This window comes from Doryrhamphus excisus, linkage group LG7 (assembly GCF_037039965.1).
Source record: "Doryrhamphus excisus strain RoL-2023G ecotype Guam linkage group LG7, RoL_Dexc_Guam_v1.1, whole genome shotgun sequence".
NCBI lineage: Eukaryota > Metazoa > Chordata > Actinopteri > Syngnathiformes > Syngnathidae > Doryrhamphus > Doryrhamphus excisus.
In genome coordinates this window covers 17754584-17778207 of record NC_136363.1, presented here as the reverse complement: position 1 = coordinate 17778207, position 23624 = coordinate 17754584, and the positions used below count along the sequence as shown (strand labels likewise).

Sequence of the window (23624 nt, the reverse complement as noted above, 5' to 3'; positions counted from 1 at the left end):
CGCAGGCCTCACAGCTAAGAGACCCGAGTTTGATTCCACCCTTGGGCATGGGTGGAACTCCGGGTACTCCGGTTTCCTCCCACATTCCAAAAACATGCTAGGTTAATGAGTGACTCCAAATTGTCCATAGGTATGAATGTGAGTGTGAATGGTTGTTTGTCTATATGTGCACTCAAGTCACAGTCACTAAAGTCATCATACAGCAACTTCACACTCAAATATACAAACATGTACCAATATGAATATTTAAAAAACACACTACTTTAAGTTAAGTTACTTAAGTTTTCCCATACTGTATTACATCTGAGCAACACATTCATTGGGGTGCTGCAATGACGTTAGCCCCTCTCTGGGCTCCTCAAATAAAGACACACATCATCAAAAGTATAAGATGCAGATGTATTTACTACACTAAAACGGTCTGAAAGTTTAATGAATGTTAAGGAATGTTTCCTCCCACATTCCAAAAACATGCTAGGTTAATTAGCGACTCCAAATTGTCCATAGGTATGAATGTGAGTGTGAATGGTTGTTTGTGCTAGTTTCCGATGCTTGAGGTAGCTGGAGTCAAAGGTTGCATCAGCGTCCACTTTGGTTTTCCTACCTTGAGCTCCAGTTTCCATGGTAACAAGGATGTTTATTTTTTTTAATAGACATCAGAAGACAGTGTCTTCCTCCCCTCCGCCATACCAGGGCGTCAGTCTGGCCCAATGAGGTCTAGGACCAGAGACTGGCTCCTCCTGGGTCCAAGACTCCAGGGAGCTGAGGGAGCCAGCAGAAGACCCCGAACCCTCATACATGTAAGTCCTCAAACAGTCAAAGGGGGGTGCACAGGGATCCTCATCTGCTTCTTCCAGGCGGTCCAGAATGAACTGCCTGAAGATTTCATCCTCGGGCCCGATGAGATGAGATTCCCTGAGGGACATCCGGATGCTGGCTCGGACCTCCTCCATGGCCAGCCGCCTGTTCCTCCTCTTTGGGTGGGGGCGCAGCGGGACGGGGACAGCGGCACGTTGCTGGCATGGAGGGCCCGAAACCGGGATGCGTCCTCTGGATTCCCCGTAGTAAAGCACCTTCTGGGATACGGTGTCGGGCAGGTCCAGTTCGCTCACGTTCTTGTGGTCGGCCTTTTGTTTGCGTCTGTGTCGTCTCAGCAGCAGCATCAGGAGTGACAGGGCTGCGGACAGTGGGGCATCATTACACCGAGACACCTACTGTAGACTGGAGGAACATGGCAGGAAAATGAAATAACACCAGCAGGAGTTGTCTTTTAGCTTGTTAGGGATGTCGGAGGAAGGCTTTGACTCAGTAGGGGACGGGAATCACATCGGAACTTACCATACAGTATTAGCAACACATTTTGCAAAGGATACACCAATTATCATATTCATATCACATTAAAAAATAAGATGTAAAACTATAATCCCCATCATTCAAAACTTTGCTGAACTTTCAACGATTTGTCCAAAAAGTGTTTTTAGGACAGATAATATTAGCAAAATTGTATATACAAAATACAAAAAATTACACCCTTGCCAAAAATGCATTTATAAATTATTAAAATCTAATAATGAATACAAAGTAATGCATATATTATATTTATATATTTTTATATATTATATTATATTATGTATATATATATATGTCAATATATTAAGTTTAGTTTTATATTTTCTTGTAATATTGAAAATTCAAAATAAGCAAATTAATTTAAAAAATCAAATAAAATCAATTAATCAATTAATTAATTTTATAAATATATTTGGGCTGTCAAAAATATCGGGTTAACGGCGGTAACAAATGTATTTTATTCATTCCGTTAAATTTGTTAGCGCATGCGCATTGGTCAAGCCACCGCTCTGTGGTTATGATGACAGACGGCGGCAAAGTGTGGCTCCCCACAGAGTCACAAAGAGTAATAAAGTTAAATATATATATATATATATATATATATATATATATATATATATATATATATATATATATATATATATATATATATATATATATATAATTATTTGTTTATTTGTATATATATATATATATTAAGTCTGTCAAAAATATCGGGTTAATGTTGGTAACAAATGTATTTCATTCATTCCGTAAAATTTGTTAGCGCATGCGCATTGGTCAGCCACCGCTCTGTTATGATGACAGACGGCGGCAAAGTGTGGCTCCCCACAGAGTCACACAGAGTCTATCGCCTCTTTATAACTTTATTCTGAGCTGAACACATCAACAGCGGTGCAATTCAAACACCATTTATGTATCTCAACTCGAAAACAAACACCTCTCTAAGTCCGTTCGTCATCGGAACACTTCCTCCAAACTAAACAGACCTCGAGATGCTTTCATGGACATCCCGAACATCACCACTTACTGGCGAGTTGAATCTCATTTTCTTCGTTGATATTATTGCTTAAATCAAATTACATGTAAACTGAAAATGACAGTATATTTTAAAACACTTTAAACATTTGTACAAATACTGTTTTACTAGTATCCGTTCTCTCACAATTAAACGTCGCTGCCGTTTACGACACTGCACCTGAATGCACCAGGGCAACCGCACAGGTGTCAGAGATGTCCTAACATTTGATCTTCAACTAACAATAAACGTGAGTAAACTGGTTATTTCTCATTCATTCAATGTTAGACGCTGTTTGCAGTCTTTGATATTGGAGCGTGTTGTGATTCAAACGCCGAGCTGGTCGCTAACCGGAGAGGTAAGTTAGCCTTGTCAGCATTGCCACCATATTGTTAGCATACCATGCTATTTCGGTGTGTTTAGCAACAAGTGTATTGTGCGCTGGTGTTTATGTTGCTAACTGCTAGCTTTATAAGCATTGCATTGGTAGATAAATATAATTATCTACCCTATAATTAATAATTATTCTTAATAACAAAGGCAAATTGAGCCAATTGGCTATTTCAGAAGTGTGTATCAAACTGGTTGCCCTTGCATCCATCACTACCCAACAAGTAATTCCGGGTTTCAAAAAGAAGAAAAAAAACAAATGCAAATAAAAACAATAAGTGGATATTCTTGTCACTCACTTTGTAACCCTTAATGCTCAGTACATTTTACTGAATCCCAGAAAATACACTCAAAACATTCATGAATTCATCTTAAATGACTTGGTGTTATTGAACGCAACTCTTCATTGCTCATAATAAAACAGTTCAAGTCTGATTCAAATAATCTGCTCTTAAAGGAACCATCCATCCATCCATCCATCCATTTTCTATGCCGCTTATCCTCACCGGGGTGGTGTGGGTATGCTGGAGCCTATCCCAGCTGTCTTCAGGTGAGAATTAAATCATACCAGTGATTAATCAATAGATTTTCAGACATGTGTGCCATCTCTTCAGTTAATTTGGCGCTGTTAATACATACAAATAATCCTTGATCTTTCTTTCAATAACATACAATAAAAATAAGGATATTAATCACGATTAATTAGTTTTAAAACTGATTAATCTGATTAAATATTTTAATCATTTGGATGTTTTGTCAATACTTTGTGCCACCCCAGGGCTAATTCATGGACTCCAAGGTGTTTGACTCAACATAAAAAAAAGGTACACTGCACAATATGGACAAAAGTATTGGGACATACGGACCTTCTAGTCCTAGTCCAAACCCTCATGGATGAATTCATAGAATACTTTGGTCCACATATTTAGTTTAGTGGTGGAAAAAGCAGCAACGGCGCAATGTTGTGCCTTGTTTATTCCCTGAGAGCGTTCCAACATGTTTGTTTTTGCTGCCACCTTTCTCATCTGTTAGGATGTTAGCATAGCCGATGCGGGCATTAATCTTTCATTGTGTGGGCCCGGGAACACCACCGAGCAGACGCGGTCATAATGAAGCTCTTCACCATGCCGCAGACGTCAGCGTCTCGAGACGGGCGCCGTGTCGCTCGTCACACGGCTGCCAGCTCTCGGCATTGTGAGAGAGCATGTTAAAGTTTGTAGCAGGGGGCTTTCAGTCAAAAGGGGGGTTTGTTAGTGAAAATCCCCGCTGTTAGGACACATGTTTGCGTACTTGCCACACTGTCGGAGAGGCGGAGACGCTCTAGCTCAGCGGATCTGCTGGGAAAAATACTTTCTTTACTACACATCCTGCAAAGTTTGATCCTGGAGATATCTCAGTGGATAAAATTAGTAATCAAGACACCATGGTCCTCTTGCCGCAGCCGCCGCTCTTGTTTCTCTGAACATTCTCACATCTCATTAGCGGAATCCTTTTCAGCTGCAAAAACAATCAATTCCGAGTTCACCTCGCTCTGCCGGCGTAAACAAAACATTGGCGATGACATTGTTCTGAAGAGATGAGGATGCAAGTCATGAAACATCACCTGGGGATGCTTTTCTATCAGCACTTTGTCAAAGATGGCTCACATCACAGGTGGGAGTTGCACTGGTGCTAGCTAGTCAGGTGGATGCTGAATCCCTTTGTTTCCGATATCCCGATTGTTAGTTTTTTGTTTTTTTTTGCATTATGTCTGGTTAACACGGTCGCAACCGGAAATCATACCTCCGTTCATTTATTTAAAAATATATGTAATTTACCAATTATTGCCACTAGGTAGAGCTATTCTTACCTACTGTTACGACTGCTGTTGCATGATTCGTTTGTTTTGGGTTTTTTTTAGCAGGATTATCGTTCATACTGAAACAGCACTTTTGCGGATATACCGTATTTTCCGGACTATAAGTCGCACTTTTTTTTTATAGGTTGGCTGTTCCTGCGACTTATAAATGAAAAAACTGTTTATGTTACATAAACACTGGACACCTTTTCTGTTCATGTTTATTTTTTGTGTAGCCGAATAACAATTGTGTTAGCATATCTTACACTTATTCAGCCTGTTCTATATTCTTTTATTGTTAGAATTTTCCTTCCAAGAGGATGTAATGTTGGTTTTGGTCAAGTAGTTAAAATAAATTACCCGCAAAAAATGCGACTTATACTCCAGTGCGACTTATGTATGTTTTTTTTTTCTACCTAATTATGCATTTTTGGCCTAGTGCGACTTATACTCCGGAGCGACTTATAGTCCAGAAAATACGGTAATCACACCATGACTCAAAGAATTAAGGATTGTCCAAACCTCTGAAAATGCTTCAATAATGTTCCCAAAAATAGCAAATTTTTTGCAAGTTTTTATGATTATTTTCTCTTTTTTTCATGACTATTTTGTCTTTTAGTTCAGTTCATGTTTTTTTTCTACTTAATTATGCATTTTTGGTGACTTATAGTCCAGAAAATACGGTAATCACACAACGACTAAAAGAATGAAGGATCGTCCATACCTATGAAAATGCTTCAATAATGTTCCCAAAAATAGCAATTTCTTTGCAATTTTTTATTATTATTTTCTCTTTTTTTCATGACTTTTTTTGTCGTTCAGTTCACCTTGAATGGCCTTTACCCATCACTATACAAAAAGACGGGGGTGTAGACTGGCACCTAACATCCTAAAGGGGGAGTACAGAGTGGGACTATCCAAAAACCTCAGCATACATAGGCATAAATAAGCACACTGTTTTTGAAAATCAACACGAGACTTGCACCAGGGGAGAGGGGAAAGGGGAGTGAAAGGGTTCCCAACGCAGCCACGGCCAATGCAGCCATGATTGGCACTTTACTGTTCAATAAACAAGATTAAACCATTCCCCTCTCCCCCTAAAATGACAAATGGTATGATTGTGTATTGTGTAATTCTGATTTTACTTATTTCACAATTGTTTGTGTCTCCCATTTAGGTCCCTGAGTACTGGTTGTGGGCGGTACCAGTAGGCGGACCTGTTCCCATTTTTCTCATCAGTTTCTGGTACGTCCCACCTTTTTATTTTAGTGTTTTTACCCAGGTTGTTTTTCATTTGTTCCCTACTTAGACCTTGCGTCTATAATGACCTTGCGCCAATAATAATAATAATAATAAAGATATTGTTAAATAATGATCTTTCTAAAGGCAGAATTATATTACATTCGCTTTGGATTGTGTACCTAATGAAGTGGCCGGTAATCGCTCACCTGTGATCAAGACCAAGCACACCAGAAGCCCCACAAAGGTCTGCACACTGACCCCCATGGACAGAGCGAGGGCCTCCACCCCGCCGGTGGGGCAGTGCCCGCCAGGCTGGCAGCTGCACACGCTGATAGTGAGCGTGGTGGTGCTGGAGAGCGCCGGCGATCCACCGTCCGACACCACCACGGGGAGGAGATAACGGCTGCGGTCCTTGCGGGTGAACGTGCTCCTGCGTGCTACGATGCCGGCCGTGTTGTCTAGTAGCGGTGAGAATGGGCGGGTAAGGGGGAAGCAAGCACTTCTTAGTAAGTGTTCTTAAAAAAAACATGCGCATGAGTGCTGGTATTTTTAGTGGAAGGCGAAAAAAAAAAAAAAAAAAGCTTGAAGTCGTGAATATACAGGACACATTTCAAAAAAGCTCAGTGAAAGAAATTAAATATGCAGCATGTGGTGTATCTGTTTCAGTACCGGCTGGGGCTTTAGGAATAAAAGCACATGGATGAAGGAGTTGAGCTCCAACATTCATTTCCTGCACAACTTCTTGGTGCTCGACGCTCGTCTGATTACTTTTAATCAAGCTTTCACGCTCATTAATACCAGTAGAGATGTTAAATAATACTACCAAGTATGAATAATTCACTTATTTCATGCTTATGTTTCCTACACTGTACTGTACACAATGAACTCATCAGCCATTAATGCTGACCGAGTAGATTTCTCTAAATTAGGGGTCTCAAACACGCGGCCCGCGGGCCAAATGTGGCCCGCAGGACACTAGTTTGAGGCCCCCGCCTCGATATGAAAGTTTAATGTTAGTGCGGCCCGCGCAAGTTTGATATGGATGCTGTATGGTATCATGTACCCAGAAAAAATTATTACGTTTGATTAATGTTCATGTTAAAGGTTAAATAACTGTTAATAGTTATCCTCCCTATCCGTGTGGAAGTGGTAAGTTTTTGGCTATTTAAGTTTAAAGGAAATAACTTGAAGGCTACCGTTTAGGTCGCTAGCTCTCTAGTTTGCGAGTTAGCATGTGTCTCAAGACCCGGCAGTTGCGCAATATGTTGGAAATAAAAAAAGTATAAATGTGACTATTTGTCATGTCTATAGGGCTCTAATAATGCTTTGTTAATTTTAATCTGAAAAAAATAATTTGTCTACCCACCAACTATATGTGGTTTCTTAAGTTTTTATTATTTGCCGTTTTATTATTATATTTATTACTGATTGATTGATTTTCTTTATTCTTGATTTGTTCATTTTTATTTTTCATCTTATTTTGTGCAGAAAAATAAAAATTAAGATCTTTGAGAACAGTGGAATGTTTTAACAGAGCTTTTATTGTAGAAAATCGGAACCAAAGCACTGAAAAAGTTTGTATATTTTTCTGTTTTTAATAAATGCGTTTTTTGTTGTTTTTTTTTTGGAAAACCTGATGCGGCCCAACCTTGCCCAGACCCTAGCTCCAGTGCCCCCCCCGGTAAATTGAGTTTGAGACCCCTGCTCTAAATCATCCAATCTACTACTTTGTGTGTACCGTAATGTATATGTTGAAGATACCTTGGTTATCCCGTATGGTAAAATTAGGATTGATGTGTATGTCCGGAACCATAGAGAAGTAGAAGTGGTGACCCTCGGAAGGCTCGTCTGGATCCACAGCGCTGAGCAGCTGGATGAGCTTAGAGATACAAAAACACACGGATGCCGATGTAGTGCTGTAAATAATGCATATCATCACATACTACATACCTCCCCCGCCTGTGTCCCCTCACAGATATACGGTTGGTAGTGGCCGGCCAGCCGCGGCGCATTGTCGTTGATGTCCAGCACTTTGATTGACGCCACCACCGTAGAGGACAAACGATTGTGCGCTGCAAGAGGAGTAAGTTACCGTGAATAACACTTGACTAATGTGTGACAGATTAAGAAGACGTACTAGCTTCCTTGGCGATGATGGTCAGATTGTGCCAGGTGGCCGTCTCGCGGTCCAAAGCCTTGGCGATGGTGAGCGTTCCATTGAGAGGGTCGATTCGGAAACTCTTTGTGGTGTCGCTGCTTTTATCTATGGAATACCTAGTGGTGAAAAAGACAATGAAAGATAATGAAATAATGACATTAGAGAGATACAGTGTAATTTATACAGAGGCTGATGTCACTGCAGCACCCCAATGAATGCGTTGCTCAGATACAGATTTAAAAATATTGTTTTTGTTTTTTTTATTTTTAACTTAAATTGGGGGCTGCACAGCGGTCGAGTGGTTAGTGCGCAGACCTCACAGCTAGGAGACCCGAGTTCAATTCCACCCTCTGCCATCTCTGTGTGGAGTCCTCCCACATTCCAAAAACATGCTAGGTTAATTGGCGACTCCAAATTGTCCATAGGTATGAATGTGAGTGTGAATGGTTGTTTGTCTATATGTGCCCTGGGATTGGCTGGCCAACAGTCCAGGGTGTACCGCGCCTCTCGCCCCAAGACAGCTGGGATAGGCTCCAGCACCCCCAGTCATTGCCACCAGTCATCAGTCCAAACAACCATTCATACTCACATGTTGAGCATTCATACTCACAAATTGTTCATACCTATGAACAATTCATACCTATGAACAATTTGGAGTCGCCAATTAACCTAGCATGTTTTTGGAATGTGTGAGGAAACCGGAGTACCCGGAGAAAACCCACGCATGCACGGGGAGAACATGCAAACTCCACACAGAGATGGTCGAGGGTGGGATTGAATCCGGGTCTCCAAGCTGTGAGGCCTGCGCACTAACCACTCGACCGCTGTGCAGCCCCCAATTTAAGTTAAAAATAAAAAAAACAAAACAATATTTTAAAATCGCATTCATTGGGGTGCTGCAGTGACATCAGCCTCCCAGGCAGCATTGCAGAGCCATTCACCATTTTCTATGCTTTCTATGCTCTTCCAATGAAATGTTTTTCTCAAACGAAATGCATCATGGTGAACTTCACAGAGATGGCTGAGGGTGGAATTGAACTCGGGTCTCCTCGCTGTGCTTGCGCCACAGATTAATTGGATTCATATTATTTTCTATTGAAAAAATTGCTTGGGTTTTCGGACATTTTGGAACAAATAAATAACAAAAATCAAGGTTTTTTTTTGTCTTCACACTTGGTCTGCAAAAAATATGGCCACAAAACACCCCCGTAGATGCCAAAATTGGTATCGCCGCCAGTCATCAGTCCAAACTAACAGCATGATCACAGTATTAGTGTTATCATAACACATTTATTATGTGTGTCACCGAGAATAAAAGTACACAAAATAACGAATCACATCAGCGCACTTTGCCGCAGAAAAAAAAAAAAAACCCACGCTGACAAGAGCAAACTGAATCATTTTAAGTGTAACTTTGGAAAGCATGCACATATTAATCACGGCGACAGCGTCACCAAAGGGACACTAATAGACGCTGGGCGCTGGATGATGTGCGGCGCCTGCCACCGGCAAGCTCGCCTCAGATGGACTCCAGGCGCCTCCCGCGCAAAAAAAAAAAAAAAAACGTGCCTCCCTTGCAAATGACATCAAATCTCAATTCCGGGCGCCGCCTCGCCTCACACGCCGCTTTATTACATTCCGGCGTCCATCCACGTCGCTTTGTGATAATACCACAATAGATAGAAAAGCCTGTGAGGTAGTGAGGGGAAAAAGAAATCATGATGATTTATTCAGCGGGACTCATTTCCGACAAAACTAATGTGAGATAAATATGAGCTTGTACGGTGGATTCAGACATCAAGGGTAAAAAAAAATGGATGCAGCGAGCCACTGACACTATTTGGAATCAAATCATTTTTTTCACTAAGAGGCGTGACACGGTTGAAAAAGCTGACCCTACCTCATGGGATCGTTGACGGTGTCTGTGTCCCGGGCGCTGACGACGCCGACGGCGCTCCCCACGGCGGCGTTCTCGGCCACCTTCCATTCATAGAACGGCGAAAAGAAAACAGGCGGCTCGTTGACGTCCTCCACTACGATCTTCAGCGTGGTCCTGTCCGTGAATTCTTCGAAGGGGAGGAAGCTGGTGTCCACTTGCTCGTTGACAGCGTCTACGGCCATCACGTAGCGTCTCTTTGACTCATAGTCCAATGGCTGTAATGATGAATTCCAATTATTGGGATTGTACTTGAATTACTCTGCATATTGATATGAATAATCATCATCTCATTATCTCTTTCCCATTGCTTTGCTTGTGTAGTGTAATACTATTTTGTGCATGTATTTGAAGTACTGTAACAATTTAGAGAGTACTGCATCACCTTGGCTAGCATGACCACTCCTTCTTGTGTGGCACGGTCAGTTTTGATAGTGAATGTGGCGCTCTCCTCCAGGTCGTCCTCCAGGCTGTAGTTCATCCTGGCATTGGCGCCGATGTCCGCGTCCTCTGCCATCACCCTACCCACTGTGGTGCCCACTGAAGCATCTTCAGGTATGGCAAATGTGTATAAATCTGGAAAAAATAAGCTTTTTTTAACATCTCTGCTACTGCTGCTGGTGGTGATATTCAATCATGTGACCAAACACGGACGGATGTGTGGTCATACAACATTTATAAGTCCTGGACACACAAACAGCAGCGTCTGTGAACGTGACATGTCTCCATCCTGAATTGATTTTCTTTTGCTACAGCATCCACTTGGTGAGCTTTATCACCCGGAAAGGTCTTTTCCTTCCATCCCCCAACCCCCCCCCTCCCAAAGGTCATGACAATGTGTGAATGATTACATCCATCCACGGGGCGACATGCAGATGAGCCAGACAAGACCGCCCACTTTAACATCTATGGCTTTACATTCCTAAGATGTCTTCTGACTCGAACTTCGACAAGTCTTAAGATAGCGTGGAAAATGGTCAGGGTGAAATCTGTTCCCTTTCCATTTTATGTCTCTTGAGGGGAGCAGTGTTACTTTATTTTAGTTTTATTATACTTCTATATATAGAATGAATCCAATGGGGACTTCATAGCACCGGCTGCACGGCGACTGAGTGGTTAGTGCGCAGGCCTCACAGCTAGGAGACTGGGGTTCAATTCCACCCTCGGCCATCTCTGTGTGGAGTTTGCATGTTTTTCTCCGGGTACTCCGGTTTCCTCTCACATTCCAAAAATTGGCGACTCCAAATTGTCCATAGGTATGAATGTGAGTGTGAATGGTTGTCTATATGTGCCCTGTGATTGTATATAACAGTATAGTGTGTAAAAATATTGTATATAACAATATTACAGTCACTAAAGTCATCATTCTGCAACTTCACACTCAAATATACAAACATGTACAAATATGAATATTTAAAAAAAACAACTTCTTAAATGTTTCCCCATACTGTATTGCATCTGAGCAACGCATTCATTTGGGTGCTGCAATGACGTTAGCCCCCTCTCTGGGCTCCTCAAATAAAGACACGCGTCATCAAAAGTATAAGATGCAGATGTATTTACTACACGAAAACGGTCCGAAAGTTTAATGAATGTTAAGGAATGTTTCCTCCCACATTCCAAAAACATGCTAGGTTAATTGGCGAATCCAAGGTTTAGGTATGAATGTGAGTGTGAATGGTTGTTTGTCTACATATGCCCTGTGATTGGCTGGCCACCAGTCCAGGGTGTACGCCGCCTCTCACCCGAAGACAGCTGGGATAGGCTCCAGCACCACCCCCCGCGACCCTCGTGAGGATAAGTGGTAGAAAATGAATCAATGAACTTAAATTGGGACACATTTGTGTAATTGTCAAGGACACAATTTGAGTGTTAAGTTGACGTGTGATGAATTTAATGTTACAAAAATGTCAGTAAGATGATACCGTTGTTGTTATACTGTTATATAACACCCTGTGACTTCCATTGGGTTGACAAGCTAGTTGTGAGTGCAACTGTTTCCTAACTGACTCCCAATGGAAAGGTTGTAAATGAATAAATGAACTTCATAACACCTTTTTCATTGTTTTTTCAGGCTACTCACGGTGCTGGAACATGGGCCCATTGTCGTTGACGTCGCTCAGGCTGACCGTGACGGTGGTCGACGACGAGAAGCCGCCGCTCAGGCCCAGCATGTCCTTCACCTGGACCACCACCAGGTACTGCTCCCTGGCCTCGCGGTCCATGTTGGGCCAGGAAGTCATTATAATCCCTGCCAGTTGGAAATGAGTAGTAGATGTAAACAATAGTATCTGCGCTGTACAAAGTGTCAATCAAGAATTCATTTGCGGGGGGGAAATGTATGAAGTTTGCAAATGTGCGCGGTTGACTGTGTGTTGCAGGTTAAACAAAGCCACGGGCAAAAACAATGGCTTGAAGCAGCACGGGTTCAAGTGTTCGACTTCTTACTTCAATTGTGGCTCATATGGGTTTGCATTTAGACATTTCAATGCCATATCTGCTCGTTTTTAAGGTCAAGTGCATGCGTGGGAAGAGCCGCAAGGCATAATTTAGGTGCAGAAGACAAATGATTTGAGGCAAAGAAGCTTCAATAATTGAAAGTTTCCAAAGCGAGACTATTTGGAAAGTATTTAGCATGGTTCCTGGTATACCTGTCTTTGGCTCCACGGAGAAGTAGGGCTCCCCCTACATGTCAATATGCTAATACACCAATAGTATAGCAAAGCTAATGTTGCTATGCTAACATATGAAAGGTGGTTTATAGATCATGTCAATCCGCTAAGATACCAATAGTATTACAAAGCTAATGTTGCTATGCTAACATATGAAAGGTGGTTTATAGATCATGTCAATACGGTAATATACTAATAGTATAGCAAAGCTAATGTTGCTATGCTAACATATGAAAGGTGGTTCATAGATCATGTCAATCCGCTAAGATACCAATAGTATTACAAAGCTAATGTTGCTATGCTAACATATAAAAGGTGGTTTATAGATCATGTCAATACGCTAATATACCAATAGTATAGCAAAGCTATTGTTGATATGCTAACATATAGAAGGTGGTTTATAGATCATGTCAATACGCTAAGATACCAATAGTATTACAAAGCTAATGTTGCTATGCTAACATATGAAAGGTGGTTCATAGATCATGTCAGTACACTAAGATACCAATAGTATTACTAAGCTAATGTTGCTATGCTAACATATGAAAGGGGGTTTATAGATCATGTCAATACGCTTAGATACCAATAGTATTGCAAAACTAATGTTGCTATGCTAACATATAAAAGGTGGTTTATAGATCATGTCAATACGTTAATATACCAATAGTATAGCAAAGCTAATGTTGCTATGCTAACATATGAAAGGCGGTTTATAGATCATGTCAATACGCTAATATACCAATAGAATAGCAAAGCTATTGTGGATATGCTAACATATAGAAGGTGGTTTATAGATCATGTCAATACGCTAAGATACCAATAGTATTACAAAGCTAATGTTGCTATGCTAACATATGAAAGGTGGTTTATAGACCATGTCAATACACTAATATACCAATAGTTGCTATGCTTGAACCATGTATTTAGCATGGGTCCTGGTATACCTGTCTTTGGCTCCACGGAGAAGTAGGGCTCCCCCTGCAGGATGGAGTAGATGAGCTTGGCGTTGTTGCCAAACATGGGGTCATCGGCATCCGTGGCGCTCACCTGGACCACCGTGGTGCCTGCCAACACAAAATAAATGTCACGTCCCTTTCTAGTATCTCTCCATATCACCACTTTCACCTTTTTATCATTAAAAAAAAAATCTGGCATTTTCTCCCGAGACCTCACTTCCTTTCCTCGCTGTCTCAGCGCCGTGTTTTTCGTATTCGAAAACCGTCCGCACCCCCTTCCTCATTCTGAGTCAAATACATTATGATTTATTAGGAGGGAGATATTATACTGCAAAAGCAGATTACACATAAATTGAAATGCTAATGTTTGTGGTATGAAAAGGGCACTGGCTGTAATAACATTATTTAAGGCAAATAAAGGCATCCAGAAAGCAATACATTTAACTTCCTATGTGTGGACAGATGACAGATGCTCATATAAGCTTCTCTTTTTTTTTTATCTTCAGTCAGGATATTTAAGTTAGCTTTGAAAAGTGCGATTGTGGAAACAATAAAGTTATTTGTGCGATGTCACAGAGTGGAACAGGGCAGGCTGTGCAGGCTTTGAGGTAAGAGATAAAGTTGCTACGCCACTGTTTCTATACTACAATGATAGTTGTGCTTTGCTAATGTAGCTATGGTACAGCTATGCTAACACACTAATTGCTTTGCTAGTAGGCATTCTACCTACTAGTAGCTGTGAAACACTCCTGATGTTATGGTCACATACTTTAGAGCAACGCCTATGTACGCCTATGTACCTATGCTAATGTATTTACGGTTGAGCAAAGCTAATGTTGCTATGCTAACATACTTATGGTATTATGTAGCAGTAAATATACAGCATTGCTAAATCAACCTTGTTACAGGAGTGCAACTCTCATGTCGCTATGCTAATATACTAATGGCAGTGTAAAGCTATTGTTGATATGCTAATATATGAAAGGTGCTTTATAGATCATGTCAATACGCTAATATACCAATCGTATAGCAAAGCTAATGTTGCTATGTTAACACATGAAAGGTGGTTCATAGATCATGTCAATATGCTAAGATACCAATAGTATAGCAAAGCTAATGTTGCTATGCTAACATATGAAAGGTGGTTCATAGATCATGTCAATACGTTAAGATACCAATAGTATTACAAAACTAATGTTGCTATGCTAACATATGAAAGGTGGTTTATCGATCATGTCAATACGTTAAGATACCAATAGTATTACAAAACTAATGTTGCTATGCTAACATTGCAGGGGGACCATATTTTGATTCACAAAAACCAGCACAATCGGCTCAGCAAAAATAAGAACACCACAACGACCACAACAAGACATGTCCTGGGAAAACAGGACTTTTGGTCACCCAAACTTGTAGCCACTCACCATTTGAATGAATCTGAGTAAAACGTACCAGTGGGACACATCTCCGGGATGCTGGACACATACGGCTCGTTCTGGAACTGAGGGGCATTGTCGTTGATGTCCTGCACCTTGATGATGAACTCTGATTGGGGCTCCTCAGGTTCTTGGGAGTGCCTGTTGATGGCCTGCGCCTGGAGGACATAGAAGGCCTTTTCCTCGCGATCCAGCTTCTTCAGCGTGCGGATCTCGCCAGAGTACTCATCGATCTCAAACGCATCTCCCGCACCCTCGCCTGACAAGATGTACTGGATGGCGGACTCCCCGCGGTCGTAGTCGGATTTGATCTGCATGAGAAGAAGCTTGATGAGCTTGATGAGCAGCGTGAAGGACATGGCGGTCGTTCATACCTGGCCGATAACACGAGGAACGGGGTCTTCCTCCGGGACAAACAACTGCTTCCAGATCCAGCCTCTCTTCAGGCGATGATGCTGGTGAGTGGACCCCGGGGCCGGCTGAGGGGCTTCCAGGTCTTTGGCGCTGTTCGTATGGCTCAGCACTGCAAGCAGCATCACGGCGGCCAAAACACTCCATCCTCGCGTGTCCTCTGCAGCTCCCATATTTGGCTTAAATGTTCAGTTCCTCAACTCCCGACGTACCCCATCATGCTGCGATGCGGCTTGGATGAATATGCACGTCTCTGCAATTACCACTTCCATTAATTACACAATGTTCCCTACAGTTCACAAAGACTGCAGAATAAGGATATTAAAGACGCTGCGGTCTTGAAAACCAAACATTAATTAAGCTACAAATGTGTTTGTAATCAGTATTCTCTCTTTTTTTTTTTTTTTACAGATGTACGTATGCTAACACATCCTAGAGTCACGGTTCACTAAACACACCCTACACGCAGAACATAGGGCCCCATTATTCATGTGGGCACAACCGGTGCTTGATGTCACACTGATTGGCAGCAGGCTGCTGAGTAAGAGGATATCAGAACTTGTCACTTAACAGACACTGGTGGTGTAATGGTACAGCTGCTCCCTTGTAAGACTGAGTTGGACTCATTCATTCATTTTCTACCGCTTTTCCTCACAAGGGTGGCAGAGGCTGCTGGAGCCTATCCCAGCTGTTTTTGGGCAAGAGGCGGGGTACACCCTGGACTGGTCGCCAGCCAATCACAGGGCATATAACAATTGCGACACTTACTGTGCCATTCGGGAGTCAGTTAGGAAACAGTTGCACTCGCGACTAGCTTGTCAACCCAATGGAAGTCACAGGAGGTCGTTATATAACAGTATAACAACAACGGTGTCATCTTACTGACATTTTTGTAAAATTAAATTCATCACACATCAACTAAACACTCAAATTGTGTCCCTGACAAATACACAAACGTTTCCCAATTTAAGTTATTTCATTCATTTTCTACCGCTTTTCCTCACAAGGGTCGCGGAGGGTGCTGGAGCCTATCCCAGCTGTCTTCGGGCGAGAGACGGGGTACACCCTGCACTGGTCGCCAGCCAATCACAGGGCACATATAGACAAACAACCATTCACGCTCACATTCATACCCATGGACAATTTGGAATCCTTTTAAGGAGTTGTTTTAATATTCATATTGGTACATGCTTGTATATTTGAGTGTGAAGTTGCTGTATGATGACTTTAGTGACTGTTATATTGTATACAATATTTTTATACACTATACTGTTATATACAATCACAGGGCACATATAGACAAACAACCATTCACACTCATATTCATACCTATGGACAATTTGGCATCGCCAATTAACCTAGCATGTTTTTGGAATGTGGGAGGAAAACCCACGCATGCACGGGGAGAACATGCAAACTTCACAAAGAGATGGTTGAAGGTAGAATAATTGAAAACTGGTCTCTCTCCTAGCTGTGAGGTCTGCGTGCTAACCACTCGACTGCCGTGCAACCGAGTTGGAATCAATACTGTAACACAGATATTTATATAAAAGGTCCCAACATGCTTAGCCGCTTGAACCACATAGACGAGGAAGGCCACATAGAAAACATCATACATCCAGTGACCATTCTCTGCTCCGACCGCATGGTCAAGACATTACACTATGTTGTGTCATGATGTTCTTCAGCAAAAACAAAACCCTTCTTGTCCTCATTTCAGCTTGAAAACAGGCTTTGAGCACAGACAAGAGCCGATATTGTACGTCTGGCTTCAACATGACACCGCACCGCACCCTGCAGCTGACTAATGAAGACTTCTAATGAGATCAATGCCTCTCCCAAGACGTGGACAAGCCATGAGGTGGATCAATGGTACTCTCTCTGATTAGGTCAAGAGTGCGAGGGTAACCCAAAGTCAGACCGAACAGGTGAGACACATATTGTATTGTACTGGCAACTTTTTTTTTTTTTTAGACCAGAAAACAACCAGGTTCCAATAAAAAAAGCAGTAAAAAGCTCATGAAAACTCAAGCCATCAAACTTAAAGGTCCCCTATTATGCTTAATTGACTTTTTAATGATGTCCCTTGAGTCTGTTTATGAGCACCAAACGTGAAAAAAATCATCTGTGCCGTGTATTCATGGCTTTACTAATCAAATATCCTCCCCTCAACAGGCTTCGCTACACATCTTGAAGTCAGTCAGACTTTACCAAACCATTCTAGCGTACTTGGGTTCAGCTGTTCCAGACTTGGTCAACAGTCCACATTCACAGTGGGCACTGTCCGCAAGGCCCCGTCGCTGCATTGATTCCCCAAAACGTCCCACACCCATCCTCAGGCGGTTGAGGGTTAGCCCACTGTTTCCACGGTAGGTGCTCACCACAGACTGTTCCCAGTGCTGCTTACCGAAAAACATGCTAGGTTAATTGGCGACTCCAAATTGTCCATAAGTATGAATGTGAGTGTGAATGGTTGTCTATATGTGCCCTGTGATTGGCTGGCGACTAGTCCAGGGATAGGCTGTCCCACCACCAATAACCCACCACGGGACCAAATAAATGTAAAAATAATAAAGTCCCAGCAATTTCATAGAGAAGGTGAGAAGGCGGGGTACACACTGGACCGGTCAATCACAGGGCACATATAGACAAACAACCATTCACACTCACATTCATACCTATAGACCATTTGGAGTCGCTAATTAACCTAGGATGTTTTTGGAATGTGGAAGGAAAACCCACACATGCACGGGGAGAACATGCAAACTCCACAAAGAGATGGCCGAAGGTGGAATAATTGAACCCTGGTATCCTAGCTGTGTGGTCCACGTGCTAACCACTCGACCACCGTGCTGCCTCACTTTTAAATTGTCCAGATATTTTAGACACTTTCAATCCAGGCTGTATAAAAATTCTGGAATGGATGAATAGGAACATTATTACATTATTTCCGATGCCAAAAAAAATCCGGATTAATGATGAAAACCAGGCTTCCACTGTGTGGAAGAGATATAATTTTTTGCACTTGGCAACACCTCAAGTACTGATACAAAATTTGAACGTGATGCGAATAAAACTGTGACTTTTCCACACACACACAAAAAAATCATCTGTGCTGTGTATTCATGGCTTTACTAACCAAATATCCTCCCCTCAACAGGCTTCGCTCCACATCTTAAAGTCAGTCCGACTTTACTCTGTTGCAGCAAACCATTCCAGCGTACTTGGGGCCACTGCATTGATTCCCCAAAACGTCCCACATCCATCCTCAGGCGGTTGAGGGTTGGCCCACTGTTTCCATGGTAGGTGCTCACCAAAGACTGTTCCCAGTACTGCTTACCAAAAGCACTTTTAAATAATAGGAATTACATTATTTCCTATGCCAAAAAAATGATGAAAACCAGGCTTCCACTGTATTTAAAATGGGATACAGATATCATTTTTTGCACTTGGTGACACAAAAAAACAATAAAACTGTGACTTTTCCACACACACACACACACACAAAAAATCTCAGGAGTCAACAAGTCAGGACAAGGAATTGAACTACAATAAATTCATATTAAAAATTATGTACTGTAGATTGTGTTCACACTGTATCACAGAGCAGTTAGCCAATCGTAAATAGAGTTCTCATACAAATAGAGATGTGTGGATGTGGGACAAAAAAGACTTTTTGTAAGTTTGGGGTTCTAACACACACACTCTCACCTCAATAACAGTAGCAAGCACTGTGATTGATTTACGATAGGAACCTTTACTTTAACATCCATCAATTACCCATGGGTAAAGACGCGTCGCACATACGCTCTACGGTCAATTTTCTCCTGTCAGAGGAGACGTCGACATGACATCCGCCGTGCGAGGATCTCGCCCCCTGTTTGGCAGCCATTCATTACGGCTAATAGGCCTTTCTCCACCTTCCTGCTATTTCCAGAAGACCTCCAGTAGCAGCAGCGTGCGCGCGCTCTGGGTACACGACGGCGTGACAGGATGACAACGATGCCGCCGTCTCACGATGTTAAGCACCGCACGCACCGAGGCGGTCGCATTATGTTCCCGTGAGCCGGGTGCTCATAAAATCTGGTTCCAACCACCTGAGTCGGGACATTAGAACTCTCGCAGCTCGCATCACACGGTGTCATATTAATCAGATATGTGCACCCGTTTGTGCAATGTGCACGTTTGACAGTGCAAATGATCAAATTAACCTCTTTGCAACCTGCTCTTCCTGTCCATAAAAGGGAAATGATTGCCTTATCTTCATAGCCCCAAAAAACTGACATTCCCTGTCCTATCGAAACACAAGTTCAGACAAGAAATGCCATTGTATTCCAGACAGCACCCTCCAATTGGTAATCATCATATTCATATATACAATAAAACAAAATGCAAACTTGAAAATATTGTGTTTTATCATGTTAAACTCGTATTGGTATATGTTTCTATATTTTTGAGGTATAACGGTTGAGTGTTAAGTTGCTGTGTGATGACTGTAATGTTGTCAAAAGTTTCCAGTTGGATTTTACATTATATTTTATAGTAAGGGGGGGATTATTTTGACTTGAAACTCACATGCTAAAAAAGTGTGAGTACTTCTGATGTTAGGTAAAATGTATATAGTTAATACAAATAGGGCAAACTTGAAAATATTGTTTTATCATGTTAAACTCGTATTGGTATATGTTTCTATTTTTTTTAGGGATAACAGTTGAGTGTTAAGTTGCTGTGTGATGACTGTAATGTTGTCAAAAGTTTCCAGTTGGGTTATACATTGTTTTATATTAAGAGGGGGATTATTTTGACTTGAAACTCACATGCTGAAAAAGTGTGAGTACCCCTGATATTAGGTAAAATGTATGTAGTTAATACAAATTGGACAAACTTGAAAATATTGTGTTTTATCATGTTAAACTCGTATTGGTATATGTTTCTATATTTGTGAGGTATTACAGTTAAGTGTTAAGTTGCTGTGTGATGACTGTAATGTTGTCAAAAGTTTCCAGTTGGGTTATACATTAGTTTTTATAGTAAGAGGGGGATTATTTTGACTTGAAACTCGCATGCTAAAAAAGTGTGAGTACCCCTGATATTAGGTAAAATGTATATAGTTAATACAAATTGGACAAACTTGAAAATAGTGTGTTTTATCATGTTAAACTCGTATTAGTATATGTTTTCTATATTTTTTAGGTATAACCGTTGAGTGTTAAGTTGCTGTGTGATGACTGTAATGTTGTCAAAAGTTTTCCAGTTGGGTTATACATTATGTTTTATTGTAAGAGGGGTATTATTTTGACTTGAAAGTCACATACTGAAAAAGTGTTAGTACCCCTAATGTTGGGTAAAAAAATAGATTTTTTATTGTAAGAGGGGTATTATTTTGACTTGAAACTCACATACTGAAAAAGTGTTAGTGCCCCTAATGTTGGGTAAAAAAATAGATTTTTTATTGTAAGAGGGGTATTATTTTGACTTGAAACTCACATACTGAAAAAGTGTTAGTGCCCCTAATGTTGGGTAAAAAAATAGATTTTTAGGGTTTTTAGAGTTAGGTTTTTTTTTTTAAGTTTTAATGGATAGTGACTATGTTAAGTAACTAATAATATATGTCAGAAACGTGTTCTGTTTGGAATCAGGAAGAATATTCCATCTGTTCAGCCTGACTTCCTTTTGAATGAACCTTCCAAGACAAAATGTCCTTAATTGGTCATTTGGGAGCTCGCGACGGGACACGTTGTTTACTGTTCAGCATTGTAAACCAATCAGCAGTGACACGTCGGTTGTTGTCTACAGCGAGACCCAAATGAGCAAAAACAACAGGGAAATGTCAAAGCATCATGTACTTGTTAGTAAGCAATTTGCCGCCGTTTTATTTACGCGCATGCGAGCGGAAACAGTCGGTGGCGAGAATTCCCACTGATGCTAATCAGACGTTGACGTCGTTCTTTTTGGAGGGGGGGGGGTTCGCACGGGAAAAATCAACAGCAACACAAAAATAATATACTGACCCGTACAGTTTGTTTGTTTTTATCCAAACATATTTTAACAATAAAAAATCCAACAAAGTAATACCTTTACCGAAAATAATTTTCAATTTTTTTTCTAATGAACTTTTTTATGCATGCTTCTCACTAACAAATGTTTTAAAGAACACATTTAGTTTAGTTTAAAGCATTTATATAAAACATGACTTTCAGCCTGTTTGCCATGTGGCTGCATTTCTACGCACGCTATTACCTCCCCTATAATAAAACACAATGTTTTCAAGTTTGTCCTATTTATTTACTATATACATTTTACCTAATATCAGGGGTACTCACACTTTTTCAGCATGCGAGTTTCAAGTCAAAATAATCCCCCTCTTACTATAAAACAATGTATAACCCAACTGGAAACTTTTGACAACATTACAGTCATCACACAGCAACTTAACACTCAACCGTTATCCCTAAAAAAATAGAAACATATACCAATACGAGTTTAACATGATAAAACAATATTTTCAAGTTTGTCCTATTTGTATTAACTATATACATTTTACCTAATATCAGGGGTACTCACACTTTTTCAGCATGCGAGTTTCAAGTCAAAATAGACCCCTTCTTACTATAAAAATATAATGTATAACCCACCTGGAAACTTTTTGACATTACAGTCATCACACAGCAACTTAACACTCAACCTTTATACCTCACAAATATAGAAACACATACCAATACGAGTTTAACATGATAAAACGCTATAACAAAGTAATACCTTTACCGAAAATAATTTTCCATTTACTGTATAAGCTGTATTAAATTCTGAGAACTATACATACAGTAAGCATACAGCTGTCGTCCATGCAACAAAACAGCCGCCTGACTGATTCCAAATGGCGCTCCGCCATTATGACTTTCAGCCTGTTTGCCTTTGTGGAGCCCCCCTTTCATGTGGCTGCATTTCTACGCACGCTATTACCTCCCCCGTGTGTGAAATTGTGCCTAATTATCTCCCGACAAAAGGTATCCATGCACCACACCCACCTGTTTGTGCCATTCTGCCAGCGCCACTTGTCCTTCTCCCCCCCCCCCAGCAGAGAGATCATCAGGCAACACTATCTGCTTGAAGCTGTCGCAGAGACATTGACTAGCTATAATGGCACAACAGCAAAATGGCCATCAGGAAGGAGACGAGAAAGGACCTCCCCCCCACCCCCACCCCCCTCCTGCATCTTCTCGCCCCTTTTGTGTCCTCCTCAAACTTCCCGGCTAAGAACAAACACTGGCGCTATTGTGTGGGACGACACACGCGGCCTTCATCGCCATGCAAATAGCCGTCCACACCAACCCACCCACCCACCAACACTGGACGTACAAATGGATCTCTCTGACTGTCATTTCTGCCAAACAATTGAGAGCTTTATTAGAGAGGGGATAGAGCCTGCATGCAGGGATGATAATTTCCCCCACTGTGAGGCTGCTGGTTGTGCAAGTGATATGAGGGAGATGTCCACCCCACCCCCAAGGAGGTGGGAAGGTTGGGGGGTCACGCTCTTAATGCATGCCTCAAACCAGATAGAAGTAAAAACAAAACAAAAACATTCATTTTGTCGATCATGACGCATTCCATTATGTATTCCATCACAATTACGTCAGACCAGACTAATCGAGCGCCTAAATAGGCTGCCATAAGAATTGTCTCTCACCACCTCTTCCCGTTACACCAGGATGACACCAAGGTGTTCCCCAGGTCCGCTATGTTTGTTGTCCTTGGCCTGCCCCTGGGGGCTACTCCTGGCTGGGCATGCCCAGATCACATGCCCAAGCCATCTCATCTGGTTCCTTGATGTGAAGCGAATAGACTCTGAGCTCATTTCAGCTGATTGTATTTGCAAAGCTCACGGTCCGATACAGCGATCTGCCTGCCGATTTTACACTCCAGTCTTCCCTTATGAACAAGACCCCAGGATACCCCCAGGAACTCCTCCACCTGGGTTAAGACCTGACTCCCAACCCGAAGGGTGCAATCCACCCTTTGCCGACTGCGAAGCATGGCCTCAAATTGAATATATCTGGCAAAATATCTGCCATTCCGAAAACTTGGAATGGGTGCTTTGCTGCACTCTCAGAAAGACAGGAAGTCCCTAACACGACAGACATGGTTGTTCTGAATGTTGCAGCAGGGGGCGGAGCTAATTGGCGGAAGGGGATCGGCATTTAAAGCAACCGGTGCG

At 41.6% G+C, this 23624-nt stretch overlaps 1 protein-coding gene and 2 long non-coding RNA genes across 8 annotated transcripts in view; 2 read left to right on the top strand and 1 right to left on the bottom strand.

Annotated features, from left to right (window-relative positions):
• Nucleotides 1–128: 128 nt before the first annotated feature.
• Nucleotides 129–22580, bottom strand: cdh19 (cadherin 19, type 2). 2 transcript variants are annotated; one of them, XM_078792273.1, is made up of 13 exons: nt 22435–22580; nt 15370–15659; nt 15012–15306; nt 13548–13667; nt 12015–12182; nt 10317–10507; nt 9896–10149; nt 7975–8111; nt 7788–7909; nt 7599–7716; nt 6044–6295; nt 4049–4092; nt 1095–1177 (listed from the first exon to the last, which is right to left on the bottom strand). In XM_078792273.1, the coding sequence occupies exons 2-12, from the start codon at nt 15577–15579 to the stop codon at nt 4079–4081; spliced, it is 1881 nt and encodes a 626-aa protein (XP_078648399.1). In that variant the 5' UTR covers nt 15580–15659; nt 22435–22580; the 3' UTR covers nt 1095–1177; nt 4049–4078. The 2 variants fall into 2 exon arrangements, with proteins under 2 accessions (XP_057915834.2, XP_078648399.1); XM_058059851.2 differs by lacking the exon at nt 4049–4092 and having other exon boundaries at nt 129–1177.
• Nucleotides 2147–7090, top strand: LOC131108661 (uncharacterized). Its single transcript, XR_013627774.1, has 4 exons — nt 2147–2726; nt 3216–3308; nt 5773–5840; nt 6026–7090. It is a non-coding gene; the product is annotated as an uncharacterized LOC131108661 (long non-coding RNA).
• LOC144899557 (uncharacterized) overlaps nt 12001–23624 on the top strand; it is a 30400-nt gene continuing 18776 nt past the window's right edge. For 2 of the 5 annotated variants that reach the window (XR_013627770.1, XR_013627773.1), the window contains exons 1-3: nt 12001–12129; nt 17138–17334; nt 17582–17775. This is a non-coding gene — a long non-coding RNA (uncharacterized LOC144899557). Of the gene's footprint in view, nt 12130–14673; nt 15454–17137; nt 17335–17581; nt 17776–23624 lie in introns of those variants that run through there. The other 3 variants (XR_013627769.1, XR_013627771.1, XR_013627772.1) reach the window with 2 other exon arrangements.

Bases quoted from the DNA above. Each gene is read 5' to 3' on its own strand.
- cdh19 (XM_058059851.2), bottom strand. From the start codon at position 15,579: ATGGGAGCTGCAGAGGACACGCGAGGATGGAGTGTTTTGGCCGCCGTG. The intron at 10,150-10,316 runs GTGATGCAGTAC...TCATCATTACAG, and splicing joins GAGTGGTCATGCTAGCCAAG to CCATTGGACTATGAGTCAAA. The intron at 7,910-7,974 runs GTACGTCTTCTT...CTCCTCTTGCAG, and splicing joins CATCATCGCCAAGGAAGCTA to CGCACAATCGTTTGTCCTCT.